At 40.7% G+C, this 19,776-nt stretch overlaps 1 protein-coding gene across 3 annotated transcripts in view; it reads left to right on the top strand.

Moving 5' to 3' along the window:
* The window catches only part of PHACTR2 (phosphatase and actin regulator 2), a 198,391-nt gene that overhangs the window by 137,938 nt on the left and 40,677 nt on the right, over positions 1-19,776 (top strand). For 2 of the 3 annotated variants that reach the window (XM_007450313.1, XM_007450315.1), the window contains 3 exons: positions 5,544-5,624; positions 10,368-10,526; positions 16,603-16,836. In XM_007450313.1, coding sequence (XP_007450375.1) covers positions 5,544-5,624; positions 10,368-10,526; positions 16,603-16,836 — 474 coding nt within the window. The remainder of the gene's footprint in view (positions 1-5,543; positions 5,625-10,367; positions 10,527-16,602; positions 16,837-19,776) is intronic. The other variant, XM_007450314.1, reaches the window with a different exon arrangement.

Here is a 19,776-nt window from a genome sequence, read left to right on the forward strand (position 1 = left end):
TTCCCCTGCCAAAAGAAAACACAAGTGGCTTGTGGACTGCAAGATTTACTCTCACAGATACTTCCAGAGTAATATAAAATCTTGGCCCATGCATCCACAGAAAGGAGCTGGCGGCATATGCCCCAGCCTCCTCTCCTGAATGCAGGCTCCATGCCCAGAAGGACATCATAAATCACTTATAATTTATGATGAGCCCAATCGTGTGCTACACCCTGCTAGTTGGCTGGTGTCTGCCCTCTACACACTGTGACCTCCCTTCTTCAGAGCATACAGGGACTTTTTCAGATGAGCCATAGGACAGAGAGCTGAGGATTTTCCCTTGGGCTGGTCCAGCCAAGCAGTCAAGTTGGGAGAAGACTGAAGACTCTTGTTCTTACAGTTTTGCCACAGGTCTCGCTTGCTCTCTCCTACCCTGGAGGTGGGGAAGGGGCAGAAAATAAGACCATTGTTAGCCTATTTTCTTTTTGTTTAGCCTATTTCTTTTAATCCATTGTTTTCAACAAATACACTTTTTTTTTTCTCTGAGTGCCAGCAACCTGCAAAGAAAGCACTGTTGGGGATACAGCCGTCAATGAAACAGAGTTTCGGTTCTCATGGAGACTACACTTACACAAAGTTAGTAGGTCCCATGTCAGAGGTCAGGACACAGTTTGCAGGTTAAGAAGAAGGATAAAGATTGGAGAAGGAGCAGGGAAGGGACTTCTAATAAGGTGACCTTTGAGCAAAGGTTTGAAGGAAGTGAGGGATGGAATGAGCCATGTGGGGTTCTGAAAAATCGCATCCCAGTAACGCCAGAGGCCCCCAGGCAGGAGTTTGCCCCAGGTGAGAAGCAGCAGGGGCTGGAGGGGCTGGAGCAGAGAGAGCCAGTAGGGAGTGATTAGGAGCGGATCAGGTTGGGGGAGGGCCATCCTGGAGTAGGGAGTGGGGCATCTTAGGGACCATGCCAAAGAGTTGAGATGTTATTCAATGTGAGATGGACAGCCATTGGCAGTTTTTGGAAGAGTGGTCCCTTTCAAACACTTGAAAAACCAGAGTATAGGTATGAAGTCAGGAAAATGGGACACAGTGCTTCCTTCACTTGGAGAGAACATGAACTGTTGTAATCAGGATTGAACTGTCAGAACTTTAATTCACCCAAAGTGGGGAATAAAACAGAAATCATGGTTCTGCACAAAGAAATACTGGCAAGGATGTAGAGAAAAGGGAACCCTCTTCCACTCTTGGTGGGAATGTAAATTGGTGCAGCCACTGTGAAAAAGAGTAGGGAGATTCCTCAAAAAACTAAAAATAGAACTACCGTATAATCAGCAGTTCCACTCCTGGGAATATATCCAAAGAAAACGAAAACACTAATTCGAAAAGATACATGCACCCCAATGTTCATAGTAGCATTACTTACAATAGCTAAGATATGGAAGCAACCTAATTGTCCATCAGCGGATGAATGGATAAAGAAGATGTGGTATATATTTACAATGGAATATTACTCAGCCATAAAAAGAATGAAATCCTGCCATTTGCAGCAATGTTGATGGACCTAGAGGTTATTATACTTAGTGAAATAAGTCAGACAGAGAAAGAAAAGTACTGTATGTTATCACTTATATGTGGAATCTAAAAAATAAAACGAATGAATACAACAACACAGAAACAGATCACAGAGATAGAGAACACACTAGTGGTTACCAGTGGGGAGAGGGAAGGGAGGAGGGGCAAGATAGGAGTAGAGGATTGAGATAGAAACTACTACATATAAAAGAAATAAACAATAAGAATATATTGTACAGCACAGGGAAATATAGCCAATTTTGTAATAGCTTTAAATGGAGTATAATCCATAAAAATATTGAATCACTATGTTGTACACTTGAAACTAATACACTAATGTAAATCAACTATATAAAAAAAGAAATCATGGTTTTGCTTGGCCTTGCAGTAAAAATCACACATGCTTTTTCAATTAGGATAAAACTGAGTAACCATGAGGCATTTACTCAACTGGCAAGAATACTTTTAATGGAGAAGCCCAGCTATTACATTCAGTGATCTGTGTCCTGCTAAGTCTCTTACCCAGCAAGATTCTGGGTATGCTACAGCTGTGAGTGAGAACCGCTCCCCCCCGCCCCCGCCCGCCCCGCACCAGCATTATTGCTGTTGTTGAGCAGATGAGTGTGAGCTTCAGAGTCGAAGAGCAGCTGGTGGATACTTGGGATCAGATTCTAGGAGGCTTCCATGACCCACTTTGCTCTCAGTGGACCCAGAGTCACTCTTGCTGTTTTCCACTCACAGATGACTGGCTCAAGTCTAGAGCTGTGGGGAGCGTGGGCTTGACTAATGGGCCAAAGTTACAAGGAGGGAGTGCGATTTTGGCTCCTGATGAGGTAATCCTTCCTAAAAGTGAGGGCAATGGAGAACTGGAGGGGGCTCTGCCACAAAAGGACCCTCCTGCCTCCGAATGTCTTCAGGCAGGTGAGCACATCTTAGGAATGTTCCTGAAAGGACTTCTGCTTTGTGTGGCATGTTGGACTAGAATGACCTCGCGGATTCATTCCAATGCAAAACACTTCTGAGCCCATGAAAAAGTGTCCAGTGAATGTGTTCTGCAAACACACAGACACTCTGTAAACATGAGGCACATATTTTAAAAGATGAAGAGTGAGATACTTGTTCTGGGAGTACGGTGGTTGGAACTTGGTGCCTTGACAAAATACCTTCCGTGCTTAGTTGCCTGCAGTTTGTTCTCCTTGGCCCAGGACACAGATATCTGCATTATGTGTTAAAATTGCCCTCAGCCAAAGACCAAACAAATAGCCAAAGGCATTTTCCTATCAGGGCCCCTTTATAGGAGGTAGAGCAAAAGAACAAAGCAGTGGAGTTTGATTCTTGGCAGGAAGCCAAGCTGCCGAGGTCTAGCTCCAGTATTTACACGGAAGAAAGAGGAGGGATTTTTAGCTGAGATTAAGTTAGAATTAAAGCAACAGAAAACTTAACACTAAACTAAAGCATCCTCTGGGATCCATAATGGAAAGGCAGAAACAAGGGGATATTTTCGGGCTCTCTGATGATTTTTTTTTTTTTTTTAAGTTCAAATATGAAAGCTTTTAAAAGGTGCCCAAGGCAGAGATTACAGAATGGCCTTGATTAGTGATCCAGGATCACCCACTATTTGAGCTAGACCACCTGTCCTTTAGCAGCCATTGAATCTCATCCCTCGATTTACAGATAATCGGTCAGGGGCCTTGGAACTTGAAGAGCTCCCAACATCACACAACTGGCCGTGGAAGTTCTGGAGCTAGCATCCAAGACTTCTGACAACTATTTTGTTTTAGGCCACTTTACCAGAGGAGCAAACAATTAGAAGCTCTGTTTCCTAAGAGCCAGGGGCAGACAGCCGCACTGACTGTGTTCTGAATAGGCAGTGCCTTCAGTTTCCCAGGATGTGGGCTCATCCTGTGCCCAGTGGTGCCTGCAGCCTCAAGCTTAGTGCAGCACAGCTGGGGGGGGGGGTCTCTGGGCCCACCCCCAGGAGTAGGGGCTGAGATACTGCTGTGAGAGGTCTCAGAGGCCTGCTCCCCCTGGAGGCCCAGTCAGGTGTGAATGGGTCCTACAATCTCGTGAGACTGCAGTGGTCAGGGTCCTACTGAACCCCTCACACAGTCTCCGCAGTGCCCCAGTGGCATTGTGGGTGCTGTTGTTTGGCTTCCTGTGCTGACCGGGGTTCTCTCCTCTTTGACAAAACCTGAACACGCTGGAGCTGCCTTTAAGCAATGGTGCTCTTTTTACATAAAAGCTCCCATAAAGGAACAGCTCCTGCTGACCCCCCATACCCAGGTAACTTTGTCTGTCGAAATCGCCAGCATTTCAGTGAGCTGTTGTCACTTGCTTCTGCAAGGGGTGGTGGAGAGTGGGGCTGCGTGAGTGACCTAAAGGGACGTGGGGTTTCTGTGTGTGTCTCCAAGTGAACCAGTGAGATGTTCAGTATCATTCTTTTGACCTTTCATTCATTTACTCACTCATTTATTCATTTTCTTGTTTGTTTACATTCTGAGTCTAACCAAAAAAAAAAAGTTGGACAAAACTTAGAACAAAGAGTACACATATGCTATACATAAAATATAAATGAAGTCAGGTCACTTGCTTAGAAGGAGGAAACAGATTTCATCCATGAATTATATGAAATCTATGGTAAATATCAACCTTTTCTCTGACTTTTCTGGCAACCAAGATACATAATTCCTAGTTATCAGGAAGGGGGAAAAAAATCCAATTTCTTTAAGAGACTAGTAAGTGTTACTATTCTGGGGCTCGTGTCATCGCTTAATACAAAGCTGCTGGTCCAAGGCACGTCCCTCCCTCCCCCACCCAGTGTCCTAGCATCAGGCCACCTGGAGCACCCCCCAAAAAACACGTTCTCAGTATGTGTGAGGGTGTGGCTTGGGGCAATGGGGTTTCGTTTACGTCTTGAAATTATGTTGTCCGGGGTGACTTTAGGATTTGCAAATTATGAAGCCAGGGGTAGGAATTTTAGGGGGGGGGGTCAGAATCTAGTCCCACTGTGCATACCCACTCTCCACCAATGTACCTTTCCTTTTCCCCAAAGAGCCCTAGGTAGATCCCTTCTCTGGCCCTGTTTTAGGTGTCAAGGTGCTTTCTTGAACAGGACATCCAGAGGGAATAGAGTTTAGCAGAATGCATTTCGAGGAATGTTGGCTCAAAGTATTAGAAGATGGTATGACCCCATCATACCACCTTCTTGGCCCTTGAAAGGGGGGAATGGAACTAGTGGTCATATAGACATGTAGGGTTTAGGAACTAATATTATAGACATATAAGGTGAATACTACTGAAGTCCCACCCTGAGCTCCTAAACTCCGTTCTGAAGTTGTACCAGGAATTTAATTTCTTCCAGACGAAGGAGTCAGTGTTGAGATTCCCATTCCTTTACATACTATGAAAACATGAATTAACTGCATGCTCTCAAGACTTGGAATTTGTCAGGGGATATACCAGAACACTCTAGAACTTGTGAGTATGGCAGGGAAAAGAATTACAGAAATGTTGGACTTTTGTAATAGATGATGTGAGAAAGAAAACACTAGAAAAGTAGTCCCTTCTGTCTGGGGTTCAGATGAGTTACCTGAGTGTCTACTGAAAGTTTATTTTCCATGTAAGCGCATTCATACATTGCACATTCGTAGATGCCTGTGTTTTAGAATTGCATCATTACTAAAGAAAGGAGTATTTCCAAGTGAGAAGTAGCCTCGGTGCCCCATAGTTGACTGGATAATGTGTCTGGATTCTTGGCCACATTTCTGTTATTTGGAAGACGAGGCTCAGTGGCTGAGCTTTAGGTCTTGGGCTAGGGTTATTTGCCCTGTCCTAATTATGTTGATTCCAATCGTGTGGTTTGCTAGGCAACCAGAAAAACTGGGGTTTGAGCCCTCAAGTCAACAGAATGAATATGCTCAATTCTACTTGAAATGTTTTTCATAATTATTTTAAGCAATGACTTGATTCTTACTTGTGCTTATTCTTTTTAAAAGTATTAGAAAGGAAGATTTCTACAAGACAAAGTAGAGAGGAGCTGATAAGAAGGGGAGTTCTTAAGGAATTGCCTGATCAAGGTGAGGAAATTAATCATACATTTAAAATAATTTGATCCTTCCTTCTTTGGTCTTTCTTTCATTTTCTTTTGAAATTTAAGATGATCATGGTCTTTGGGAAATAAAGTACCACACTCTGAGAATCTTGCTTTAATTCAGAATGCCTTTGTGGGCTGCAGAGAATCTAAGGTTTTCTAGAGAAGAAATTCAAGGACCTTTTTGGTGAGTCCTTCACCATATGTCACCCTAAACCTAAAGCTTTACAAAGCTACTCTGTGGCAGGAGATACAGATAAGATACAAATGCTTACATGATTCATTCTCTATTCTTGAGCTTCAATCTGTCTGTACAAGTAAACTCAATTGTTTAAGTAAATGCAAAGTTTTAGCTTGGCTCATGCCTCTTGGTTTCTTAAGTCTACCAGTAAAAGAAAAGAAAGAGAGAAAAGAGATGGTAAACAGACCTCTCGTCCTTTATACTCTGTAATACACTCAAATGTACGGTCAATAAGCATTAATGGGCAAATTAAATTAATCTGCTTTATGTGTTCTCTCAAGTAATTTTCCCAGCATTGTTCTCTTTTCATTTCTTTGAATCTAGCTCTCTTTCACCATATCACTAACAATTATTATTTTCTAGTGTTTTTTCCCCTACCTCTAATCTTCCTCCCTTTTTTCCTCTATCCTCTCAAGGGGGAATCTTTCTCAAAAAGACAAGGATTAGATAGAAACTGAGATAGACCCTCAAAAGAAATACCAAGATGGTTATTTCTCCAAGTAAATAGTACTGAATGATTTTCATTGCTCCCACTACTATAAAACTAAAGGAAATTTTTGTTGCAACATTGCTGACTTACCTCATGCCTTTTCTCACCCCACCCCTCCAAACATTTACTGGGGTAAAATATTATTATTGTGCTTTTATAGGCACAAATAAAATGCTGTTGATTTGGAATTGAAATAATAGTTCTTCTCATTTCCTGATATATATTCCTTGCAAAGAGCTTAACCTCTTTTGGCATTCACTATTTGTAAATCCAAATGCCACGCTTTTCCCAACATCTGAATATTCTAGAAGGAGCTAGGAGATGCTTTACTGTTTTACTCTTGCAGAGAAAATAGGGACGTCTGGAGTGAATACTGCCATTTTTCTTGAGCCCTCAAAATTTTAGGTATTTTATTTATTGTACTTTTCTCACTCCATTTTATGAAGGAACTTAAAGTAGTCCCTAGTTTTCTATTACCTTGAAGCTAGTCATTTCCTTCCTGGGACTTTTAGAAATAAAAAATGTACATCCTTAACATTTTTGTACTTGAAGGTGGGCTTGCTACTGGCATCAAAGTTTGCTTCCTCCCTAATCTCCCAGGAGACGGCAGAGAAATTACATGTCCACCGAAAGCTCAGTGCTGGGCCATCACCTTTATAGCGTGGGCCAGTGCACTGTTTTGGTGTCCTTTATTTGGAAACCTTTTCAAAGAAAGGAAAAATTTCTGATCAAAACTGTTAATGAGTATTAAAGTTAGAGACTAAAGGCCTCTTTTTTTACCCAATTAAAAATTATAGCTAGAAAAGCGTTTACTTTTTCTAAAGACAAGTGGCAGTGGTCAGCTGAAAGAAATGCTTAATATTGCTTGGTTTTATTTTGCCTAATCTGTTAAACTATTTGCAAGATGGATTACAATTTCATATACTTACTTTCCAGAAATCTGACTCTATTGGATCTTTTTATTGAATGTTTGCAGACCGAACTTGAAAAGTTTTAAAACATAAAATAACAAACAGTCTTTAACCTAAACATAGTATAGTAGGTTTAATGTTTGGGAAGTCATCAATTACAGAGTCTTACTTTCTACTTTTTGCATGGTCCCTATATAGAACTACAGAAATTACCAAATACTTAGAAGTTCCCAGTGAGGCTTATTGTAAATAGAGCCCTTCCCCACTTTCAGCCAAGGGCTGGGGAAAATAGTTTTCTGTCATTTTTCCAAAAACAATTACCTTGAGAATTTTGGTCTGTTTTCAGCTCTAGCCAGAGACTGGAAGCTGCTGTGCTTGGTGAAAACCTCGTCTCTTCTGCCAGTGAAGGTTCATTCTTTGCCTTGATGTTCTGGACCTTGTCTTAGCTCTTGACAGTGCTTGTCAATTATGCCCTTTATTCAGTGAGCCAAATAGACTTTTAAAATCCCGCCAGCTACCCTGGATTTGACCTCATCCCATTCCACCCCATACCTTCACTCCCAGCTATTATTATTCCTTTTAGATGACCATTTTTATGCCAAAATCTAACTTCAATCTAAAAATTCAGTGATTGGCCTTCTCTCCTGAGAAGTCCATGGTCTGGTCCAAGTTTAGTCATCTTCTGGTTCTTAGCTTCCATCTCTTCCCTTAGTTTTAACATGAAGGCACGTAGATGCTTTTGCCTGCATAACAGCCTCCTTTCTTTTTCTCCCATGGTGTCCTCTTTAACCTTCTAATGAGTCACTCAGCTTCTATTCTTGCATGATTTTCTTCTTGTCTCTGTTCCTCTGTTAACTGTATCCCCAATGTACCAGTTTACCAGAAAGAGGGAAATCCCTCAAATACTCTCATGCTTCTTATTTAACTACTTATTTCTGTGTGCTTTATCTCTTGGTTTACTTTAAGCTTACGACTCTTGTCTGAGTTTTCTCCTTCCTTTGCATACAAATGCTCCTGTAAGACTTGGAGTGGGCACATCTTACTGTAACCTGCAGCCTGGCTCAGCATCTTGTCTTGCCTTCCTTTGCTGAGCTTGTACTTTACTTACATACATAAACTATATCAAGGACTTGACTTATTTTAATTCTATTGATAAAAATAATACACAAAACTAGAAAACCTTTTCAATACACACACCAATTAATTAATAATAACTTCAGTTCTCCTCTGTTTTATTCTTGAATTCCGTATTTATTACAAACATGACTCCTTTTTCTATTATTTCCTATACTTTAGCTTTATATCTCAGAGTAAGTATCTTTCTACATTGTTGATTATTTCTTTCTATCATGTGATAATCCAATTTCTTCTTGTGCCCACAATTATTTAATTTTCTCTCTAGGTTTTTTGTTCTGAATTTTAAAAATTAGTTATTTAGTCTACTAAAGAATTTGTAATGTAATAATGGTTAAAACAATTAAATTGTCATTAACATGATTTCAACATGTTTTCATTACCGACTAAAGTCAGAAAATAAAGGTAAATTTATATTTGGGTTACCTAAAAATTGAGGATTTTTATATAAAGAAGTGGTTTTCTATTTTGTCTGGAATTTTCCGTTCTTATATTATTTTTTGTTTTTCTGAATCCAGTACCTGGACATTATATTGTGTCTCCCCTCCCTCTTTTTTTAACTAGCAAATTTCTTGGGATCCAGTAATAAGAACTAAGAATCTTTTGTTTTCTTGTTGGTCTGTTGTATAGTCTTTTAAAAATCATTACCTTAATTTTATTGAAATAGTTGAGATCTACTTGCAATGGCATTGCCTTCAATTATTGTCTATTTTAGTTTTATACAGGAATCGGATTATAGGTACTTGGAAGTTAACGTGACTAAGGAACAGTTGTTCATTTTAAGTATGACATAATTCTGTGACATGTATTTTACTTATTAAAATGCCATGCTTGTTTTTGTCAATAAGGCCAATGGATTTTATTGTTAAGCCAAAGCAATTCAGTCATATTTAATGAAAACTTGGGAGATGGTCTCTGTTTTAGAATAATTGCCAGAATAAGATTAATCAAAAATTGTATAAAATCAGCTCTAATCATGCATTTCTTCAAGTTTGCTAAGTAAAAACTTCCAATCATTAATTTCACTTTTACAGTGGCAGCACAGCTTGTTAAAATTTTCCTGATATGAGCTACGGTTAAGTTTTCAAGCATCACTGAATTAAGAGTTTCAGCAAAATCTCTCTCACTTTAGAAACTCTTAGGAATTTATAAACATTCAGGGGTGTTAAAATTACTTATTTGTGATTTAGATAACATAAATTTTAATTTCAGTTGTGATTTTTTTTTAATTCCCCTGTAATTGCTTTATTTACATTTTTTTCCTAATGTTTTCAAATTATTATTAGCCCAACTTAAAGACTTCCTGGTCAGCTATATATGACAATTCCCTGAGTACATTTTAATATTTCCATAAATAGGAAAATGAAAATACAGTTAGCCTTACTGCCATCTTTCCCTGAATAGAGTAGCAGTTATATTACTGTGTAAAGTTAACATGTCATGGATGTAATATTCTGGAGACAGTGGTGCTTGGAAATGTTCATATTCTCCCACTAATCGTTTGTATGTGTAGTTGCATTTCATGTTATTTGTGTATTTGCATTCACCTTGTGTTTTTGGTGCTTGTTAAAAATGTTTATTCCATTTTTCAGATTCCTTTTTTCACAGGTCAGTTTCTGAATGACAAAGAGACTCCTAAGTATTGACTTCAACCAAAACTAAGCCCAAGAAGAGAGGGACTCTCCTGCCTAGGGATATTTTATAATTAGGTTAATCGTTCCTAACTGTCTTGAGATGGCTCCTGGATACGCCCTCCATAGCTTCTTTCCCCCAAGCCTAAGAATTTTCTAGCTCTTTCATTTGCATGAATTATTCAGTAAAACATGGTGAAAATAGTCCAGGATGTATTTGGTTCCCAGGTCTGAAACATAAACCTGAACCCTACAGTCCTAGTAACTGGAAAATTTGGTTCCATCAAGTTAGACATCTAGGTGTTTCTCTCCCCATTTTTAGATGGAGATGTAACAGTTAACTTTGAAAATTCAAACGGGCACATGATACCCATCGGAGAGGAATCTACCCGAGAGGAAAATGTAGTAAAATCTGAAGAAGGTAATGGCTCTGTAGCTGAAAAAGCACCACCTCTGGAGGAAAAGGCAGAAGATAAGAAAGGTAAAATCAAGAGAAACCCCATATTCTTTTACAGCTCAAAGTTGAGAAGCAGGTCTTAGGCTTCAGATAGTGACCCTAAGACCAGTAGAGAGGAGTTCTGCAAATACAAAGAGGAGAGAAATGATAACTAGCAAAGAGAAATTGGATGGTTTCCTCAGGTAGCTACATCCATTTTATAAGCACATCATTTAATGTTTTATTAAAGGGGGCTAATTAATAGTAAGAATCGGAGGGGTTGGCCTCTTCTATCATTAGAGATGTCTGGGAATGTTATCCTTTCCTCAGGAGCTTTTTCTCAGTATCTTTTTTTTTTTTTTTTAATTTATTTTATTGATTTATTTTTGGCTGCATTGGGTCTTCGTTGCTGCATGCGGGCTTTCTCTAGTTGCAGCGAGCGGGGGCTACTCTTGGTTGTGGCGCGTGGACTTCTCACTGCAGTGGCTTCTCTTGTTGTGGAGCTTGGGCTCTAGGCGTGCGGGCTTCAGTAGTTGTGGCACGCAGGCTCAGTAGTCGTGGCACAAGGGCTTAGTTGCTCTGTGGCACGTGGGATCTTCCTGGACCAGGGCTCAAACCTGTGTCCTCTGCATTGGCAGGTGGATTCTTAACCACTGCGCCACCAGGGAAGCCCCTCAGTATCTTTTTAAAAAAAAAAAAAAAGCCAGCAGTCTGAACATCTTTCTCTGCTGGTTACTTTCAAATTATAGCAGCTCAGCTTGGAGGAACAGCATAACAAGATGGCTCGCTCAGCCCAGCATTATCTCTTTAGAAGTGGGAGCTTGGCTGGTGGCATCCGCACACCCAACACTGTAAGTTCTGGTCCAGGTTCAGGCATTTCTGGGAGACCCAGGATAGTTCCCAGTAATGCCAGGGATTCTGGTTGCTGGAATGGCCATAACCTCTGCTCCATGATTTGTCTGTGCAATTGGAAATTTCAAAATACGCCAGAGGCAATTATGCCATTCCCTGAAGCCTTCTTTAGAGACTTTGGTTTCCAAAGTGGAATACTATGGTAGATTGCAGAACTGCAAAATACTTGTCTATCAAGGACCCCCAGAACAAGTTCCTGGTCACTGATTGACTACATCTCCATACCATTCCTATCACGGTTGCAGGAACCCCCCAAGCCCCTTACTTATGCAAACCTGAACTGAAACCCCCGTAAGGTAATGCTTTGTTGGGAGACTCTAGATGATTTCCTGCTGCATAGAAATGAATCCTCAGAAAACATGCTGTTTTTCCATAATGTCTGCCTCTGAGCTGGATGGCATAAATTTGTCAAACCTAGTTTGGGCTCTCTAGGCATTTTGAGAACTCTTAGAAACTGCTGGAAGGAAACTTCTCTTCCTCTGTTCTTGACCCAAATCCTCCAAAGGCAAAGGGAACAAAAGAACATTTGACAGACACAACTTAAAATCATCTTCTCAGGAAGTGCATAACCTCTTATTATTTGAATATAAATTAGCCTTTAAAAATTTTAGAAGCCTCTATTAACAATCTGTTGGAAATTTATTATTTTGCTTTATTCCATATTAAGTATGGTACTCATGGGGCTTTACTTAGTGTTTCCATTGAAGGGCTCTGGTTATGCTTAAGATCATATGTTAGTTGATTTTTCATAACTGATTATGAGAAATTAAAATTTTTAATGATAATATTCCTGGAACATAAAACAGACTTGAATAGAGTTTAAGAGTTTTCAGTTGAAATGCAGTGATTTCTTTTTTTACTTTTTTATTTTTTAGTCCAACTGTCCTGTCTCACCATGTTGTTAAATTTCAAATCCATCTGTGCTTTGTCCCTGCTACAGCCTTTTCACATTCAAAATCACATCCTTCATTATGTAACAGTGCCATCTCTAGTGCTTGCCTGGTCCGTGTGGAATGTCAGTCAGTGGACTGGACGGACTTCAAAGGCCGTATTTCCCTTATCAGCCTAATAAAAAGTTGCTGACAGTTTAATGTTAATTAAACCAGCAGGCCTGATGTTCCAAAAAGATGGCAGGCTTCATAGGTTCATGGATATTTGAGAGATGTTTTTGTTTTCTTATTTTTTCTTTGGATTAGTACATTCAGTTCTTTTTGGTCAAATAAGGTCCAAGATAACGTCTTGCTTGGCTGGTCTGTACATAAGGAGATGGGAAGGCTGGACATGGTGCCCCAGCACCAGTAAGACAGAGGAGCCTCCCACTCGCTATGTAGACAGTGGCCCCCCGCTGGAGCCACACTGAGTGAGGGGAAGCATTTGGTATGGAAACCACTTCCTGACAGTAAAAAGAATGTCACTCCTGACCAACATCATGGAGTATCCTGTTAAATAGAAAATATCTTATAAACAAACCATTCGTTGCTCTGGAAAGACAGCATTTAAGACTGAAAAAACAGCTTAAGAGTTACTCTTACCTCTGCTCCTCTTTTGATCTCATTTCATATTTGAACTTACTACCGTGCAAATCTACTCTCCCATGTTCTCAGTTTACCCTTTTTTTTGGGGTGCAGTGTGCCCCTTCCTTTTGCATTAAGTCAACTTACCCAAGAACTTCTTTTCATATATTAACTGGTTATATTTGCAAAGCCAAATCACATACCATCCTAGATGCTTGTATCTCTTTTTGAGACAGCACGTCAGTACTTTAATATTTGAAACATCAGCGTCAAAGAAAACAAAACAAATGTCAAGTGGCCTTCCCACTGCTCTGGGGGCAGGTTCTACGTAGGACACGTGGTGTTCCTGGGGCTCCTGAGGGCACCTGATTCTGAGTTAGGGTGGTGGTCTTGGGCCTCTTCTGTCCAACACTGGAAACTTTTTCCTGAAGGCCTTCGGGCCTCTTAGTCTCCCATTATTCCTTATCAATAAATCTATATATAAGCAGAAAAACTGATCTGCAATCTGTTAAATATAGCTTGGTATTAAATATGAGAAATCTGAAAAGTATCCAATATTATTTCTGTTGAGTCATTGTAGAGGCCTTTCCATGAAGTAACAAGTATCTTACCTGCATTTGTTCCCCACGTGAGCATGAAGGGCAGCCATGGGGGCCAGGGAACGAGCGCACTGTGCATAAGAAACAGCCTTTGCCTTCAAGCAGATCGTGACCTATGTGGAGACCAGCACGTACACAGGCAATTGTAATACAAGATGAAAAGTGCTCTGGGAGGCCCGAGGACAGAAAACCAGGGAGCTTGCAAGTGGGACCAAAATTGGGTCTTAAGAGGAAGATATTTCTAAACTGAGACCTGGAGGAGATAAGAAGGATGCAGTCAGACAAAGGAGAGGAATGGGGGCAAATGCATTCTAGGCAAAGTGAAGGCCGCCTGCAGTTCTCAGATTTGCTCTAAGTGTTTTTGGACTCGACTCTCCATGTGGTGGAAGGAGGCAAATTTGGAAGTGTAGTCAATAGCTCACCTCCAGACCATTGTTATGAGATGTAGTATCCTCATCAAGCCAGAGTGCATAGGCAGCCCTTTCTTAACCTTCTCTTGAAAAGGTAATACTTCTGTACACCACCAATTTACGTCTTTTCTTCAGATCGTATGCTAATAGTAAAAAATACCTCTTGACATTATTCATTATCTCCCAGATACAAGAGTTCACTTCCCACGGATGTGTGTGTGTGTGTGTGTGTGTGTGTGTGTGTGTTAGTAACTATCAGCTGATCAGTCACATTCACTGAATAGACATAATGTTTAGAGCATCTTGCTTGATGGAATATAAAATTTCAGACAAAAGCAGTTTATAATTTAGTCAGAAAAGTATACTGTTTGCGTGCGTGTGCTCACGCACACATACACACACACATATACCCGTTAGGAATCACTGCAGAGTAAACATAAACATTGGCCATATGGCAAACACACACAGATAATTTGATAGAATTTACAGAGGAGGGAGGAGTGGACCACGCTTCTCCAGGAGTAGCCGGAAGTTTGCGTGTAGTATGTACATTCTCAACCCAGTAGGAATTGTCATTTCCAGCTGTCATAGAGTGAACCATCTCCCTCCCAAACTCAGAAACTGGATTCTTTGGGATATAACTTTAGAATTTAAAAACCTTAGGCAGACAGAAAAAAGATCCTTCAGTAATATGCCATGAAGGCACAGGATAAGAGGTGTGAGGCTTTGTAGCAGGAGAGAGAATTAAGATACCAAGTGGTGCAGATCACTGTGACTGGCTTTCACCATGGATGGTGTTATTGGTGGATCTCCATTATGCCAGGGGCTAAAGGTACAAAGATGGACTTAAAGAACAGGCCTCTAACCCAAGTCAAAAGACTAGCAAATCAATGTACATTTGTATGTTTTACATTAAAATACAGTGTTTTCAGTGACTGTCAACTTGTATTGTTCTCAACTCTGACTCTTGCAATATAGTGGCCTTGTGGTTCAGACCTGGTGGGTTAGGAGCGCCACTCCTGTATTATGGATGCTAAGCAGCTTAGTTGAAGAGACGAGATATATAAACAGAAAGGCAGGCATACAAAGTAGCCTCTGATAAATGTTGACTAAGTAGCTCAGATAATGAGTACAATTAAGTGCAGGAGTCCGTCTGGGCCGCAGTGACTGGAGTGGGTTGCATGACTGAGGGAAGGTAAAAGAAAAGTTTTATTCATTACATACTGAAGTTTCAATCATTTTAATGGTAGTTATACATGTAGAATGATGGAGATGTAAAAAAAGGGGGAGGAGTCCTCACTTCACACTCACTGGGATGAGAAATGAAACAAAAGAAATAATAAAATGTGATGCATTCCAACATTAAAATCCTTTCTTGGTCATTTGATAATAGAAGAACATATTCAGTAAAGGCTCAGTCTTGTCTTAACGCTGTCTTACACTTTTTGTTGTGCTCCATTTTGAAATGCTGCTTAGCTCTTTGGACCCAAAGTGTTTTTGTTTTTGTTTTTGTTTTTTTTTGCGATACGTGGGCCTCTCACTGTTGTGGCCTCTCCCGTTGCGGAGCACAGGCTCCGGACTCACAGGCTCAGCGGCCATGGCTCACGGGCCCAGCCGCTCCGCGGCATGTGGGATCCTCCCGGACCGGGGCACGAACCTGTGTCCCCTGCATCGGCAGGCGGGCTCTCAACCACTGCGCCACCAGGGAAGCCCCCCCAAAGTGTATTTTAATTTTAACTAGTCACAATTAGAAAAGATAAGGATGTGAATATGTGGATGAATGTTCAGCATCCCCACTTTTTAAAATGAGAAACTAATACTACTCTAGTTATGCAAAAATCTTGTGTGAGACTTCTTTTCTTTGGTATGATTTTTTAAATGAATTTTAACGTTTATCTTTTTAAACTCATTACTTGTGTTTACACTACAAAACAAATTTGATATTTTTTTTGGTTTCTGCACCCTCCAGTACCTACAGTTGTGACACAGTTTGAAAAGGTCAGAGGAAGTTATTGTAAAACAGGAAGCTGCCCTAGTGCACTGGGAGAACTTGAGAAAATTTTAATAATAGAAAATAGTTTATTCAGTGCATTGTGCTTCCTGTACCAGATTCTAGCTTAGCTTAGAAAATGATTGATTTTTGACCACAGTGAGACAGAGACAGAGCACAGATCCCTTTCAGGTTGATGGGGCTTGAGTTCTCCTGAGAAAGTCCCTCAGTGGAGGGTAACTGTGAGTCCAACCATTGCTGTGCTGTCAGCCTCACCCTGTGGCCGTGTGTGTAATGTGCTGATATGCCACTCTTGGAGTCCTTCAGTTTGGTTAAAAACTTAGCGCTCATGCCCACATCATCATCCAGCAACCACAGATTCGAGGTTGGTGTCAGCCCCTGGTGGTGGACATTTACGCTCACCCTGAACTTAACTTCATCACAGTCACTCGTGCAGTCTTATTTTATCACAGGAGTGATTTTTGAACCTGGAGAGCACACCCTAGTTTGGCTTTTAGCCTTTGATCTTCTTTACCCCAACCTTCACTCTTTCTGGTGCAGAAGCCCACTGGTTCCCAGGGGCCAAGCAGCTGCACGTTTGTCTCACTGTTGCACTGTGTCTCGCTCCTTCTATTTGCATGGTGTGTATGGTGTGTGTCTGTATCAGTCTGCTTCTGTTCACTTTCTCATTTGTAGAGAACCCTGAAAACCACTCTGAAACACCGGCAGCTCCTACTCTACCTCTTCCAGCTCTTCCTAAACCTACATCCAAACCTAAGCCCAAAAAAACACCTGTGCCTCCAAAAGGGGCCGCTGCCGGCCCCAAGGGTGACGAAGTGCCTCCTATTAAAACAATTACCAAGGCTCCTGGTAAGCAGGCCCCTGTCCCTCCACCCAAGCCAACAAGCCGAAATGCAACCCGAGAGGCTGGTGAGTATGCCCTCTGTGGGGTTGAGTCTAGGGTGCTTGGCTCTGGGGTGGGGCTAATTTCTTCTTCTAGGAATGATGGCCTTTTTGGTGTCTGCTCTCTTAGGATGTAACACCAGTGGACTCAGCTTTGACACAGAGAATGCCCGGGAGATTCCTTTGTTGCTGTCTCTACCAAAGAAAAGTCAACCACTTGATCCATTCACCTCATTAGGTTTAGGGTGAATAGGTGTCTTTCATCCTGAGTATCCACTATCTGCACAAAACCCAGTAGAAGGAAACAGGCAGTAGTCTGCCTGATGAATAGCGATGATGTGATCTGACGTTATTTAGACATCAACTGGCCTGCCTATTTGAGTTTATGGGTGGCTCTTTGGCTTGGGTTTTCTTTCAGAATATCTTAAGTTTGCACATAAAAACATGATGCTTACCTCTTTGACATATTTGCTGGATCTTAATGTCTTAAATCTTATAGTCATCTCTCTACTGACAAATGACAAAGGGTTCATATACTCAGTGTTCCATGCCACCACTCTCTACTGGAGTCACAGCTGCACAGCAGAGTTGGAAGTTACATGCTTAGTGCCCCCTTCCCAACCTCATAGACTTCAGTGTGTTACAAGGGAAAGCATCTAGTGGAGCGATTACAAGCTGTGACTGCAAATCACCGGGGGATGTTTGGGTGATTACATCACTTCATGTCATGTGTGTCCAGCTTTCCATTCACATCAGATATGCTTAATGCACAGTGGACCCCCCATTCTAGTGAAGTGGAATAAAGAAGCCTCTCCTGCCATCCAACCTTTAAAAGGTTATTATTCCAAATACACATGCTGAGCATCTTTTTCCCATTAACACATGCATAAAAATTCTCCTGTGTTATAGCAAACCTTACTTTCTTTAAAATCAGCAGCAGCTTTCTCAAAACCACCTACCAGGTTATGCCTTGGTATTAACCTTTCCCCCTTGTAATTTAAACCCATAATGCTCAGATTCAGAGAGTGGTTTAGGTGACAGTATGACAGAACTCAGAATGCAAGTAGATGTCTGTGTCTTGGTGTTCCTGTCTACCACCTTTGACCTTGTGTGTCTGGGTCTCATTTTCTAATAAGCTCTCAAATGAAAATCTCAGAATGCTTTGCCAACAGTGCCTACAGGCCATTTTCTCAGGGACCAGCTTCCATCACACATCAGTGTCTGTTCTCGTTGGTGTCTGTGTGTGTTTCCCAGACTGCCTAGCACACCTCAGGAGCAGTGCTTGAAGTGAGGCAGGTGCTGATTTACTTCCTGAAGTAAAGCCCTAAACTCTCACCCTGTCCTTGGGAGTGAGGACCCACTTCCCCACGCCCCATGTGGCAGCAGCTCACAGTTGACTCGGCTTGCCCTCTCTCTTACTTCTCTCAGAAGAAAGCTGGTGATTAACACCAGGGCAGGTGACAGCTTTCATGAGAGATTTGGAGTTATTTCCAGATATTTTACTTGAAGATTTTTTATAGACTTATGATGTTCCTAAGAGGAAAGTACAGTCATGTTATCCATTGTATTAAAAGAGGCCCAACTGGCGCTTAGTGTGAAAAAGTTTGCTGTTCTCAGTTTATCACAGAGAAACAGGAGTTGCCTTGAAGTCTACCAACAAGCCCAGTGTGCAAGGATCTTTTTTTATCAAATATTGATAATGCTCCTTCAGAATCCTACTCACATTCCATTTGTAACCATTTAGAACTTTCTACATGGTAACTTTGTTTTATTTGAATAAAGTTGACCTTCTGGAAAAGTTACTTCAAATGTCACTCCTGATTTTCAGTCAGACATTTAATCTCTTAAAAAAATTTATTGGTTCAGATTCTTCCTCTGTTACTAAGTTAGTGTAGACCTCCAGATCACCAGATTTCAGGTTGGCACATTCGCCTGCTTTGCTAGTGAAGTAACATCTCATATATTTTTTCTTTCTCGTTACACCCTGTGTTAACAGCACAAGTATTTAACTGAGGAGAGGTGGCATTTCTTTTTTAGTCATGGCTATAATTCAAGGTAACTTAAGCAACATTTCGGCAAAATCCTCATTTTAGACGACACTTAAAAGAGAAATATAGTAACATGGCTTGAATTTGCACTCTAGGCATAAAAAATTTTTTTCCTTAAGCAAGGCTGAAGTTAACTTTGCTGTTAGAAAAACAAAAAGACTTTTCTACAAGAAAAAATTATTAGAATTGATGTGTGGAAAAGATTCTGTTCAATTTCCCCAAGAAATAACTGAACATGTTTAGACAGCAAGTCCCTAGCATCTTGGTTGTGAAAGGTAAATTTGGAACGGACTTAGATTGTAGGAGTATGCTTAATACGTTTGTCCTATAAGCAAATGAGGATTGTTTATTTCAAAGAAACATTGACAGGCCCTGATATGGGGGAGGGGAATTCTCATAATTACGGATATCTAAAATAATAAAGCCCCCAAGCCATAGAGACTTGTTTTAAGCCTGCATCTGTGTCACCAAGGGAGACTGCCTTTTTTCAGTAGATCAGAGCTAGTGAAGTCATACAGCTCATTGTCTATTCCTTTATCTGTTCTTCCTCTCCTGACCCTCCCAACTGACTTCAATAAAGTTATAACCAGAGGTAAGTTACAATAAATAACATCTGTATGCAGTGTGGATTGGCTCCACAATACTACCAAGATTTTTCTAGTTCTTCTATGGAAGATAGTTTGACCCCTCAGGAAAAAGAGGGAATATACAACATTGTAACAGAAAAAGCAATTAGGAGAAATGTATCGATCCTAAAGGTCATAGGAGTTTAAATGTATTTCCTGTGATGAGAAAAAGAAGAGAAGAGTTGACTTTTTTTTTGCCATAGCCATGGCCATCCTCTGATGAAGGCCCTCTAGGAACATAAGCGGTTTTAGAAGCTCTGAAAATGATACTCTTTCCCTTCAGATTATTCAAA

The sequence above is a fragment of the Lipotes vexillifer genome, unplaced genomic scaffold (assembly GCF_000442215.2).
Source record: "Lipotes vexillifer unplaced genomic scaffold, Lipotes_vexillifer_v1.1 scaffold112, whole genome shotgun sequence".
Taxonomy (NCBI): Eukaryota; Metazoa; Chordata; class Mammalia; order Artiodactyla; family Lipotidae; genus Lipotes; species Lipotes vexillifer.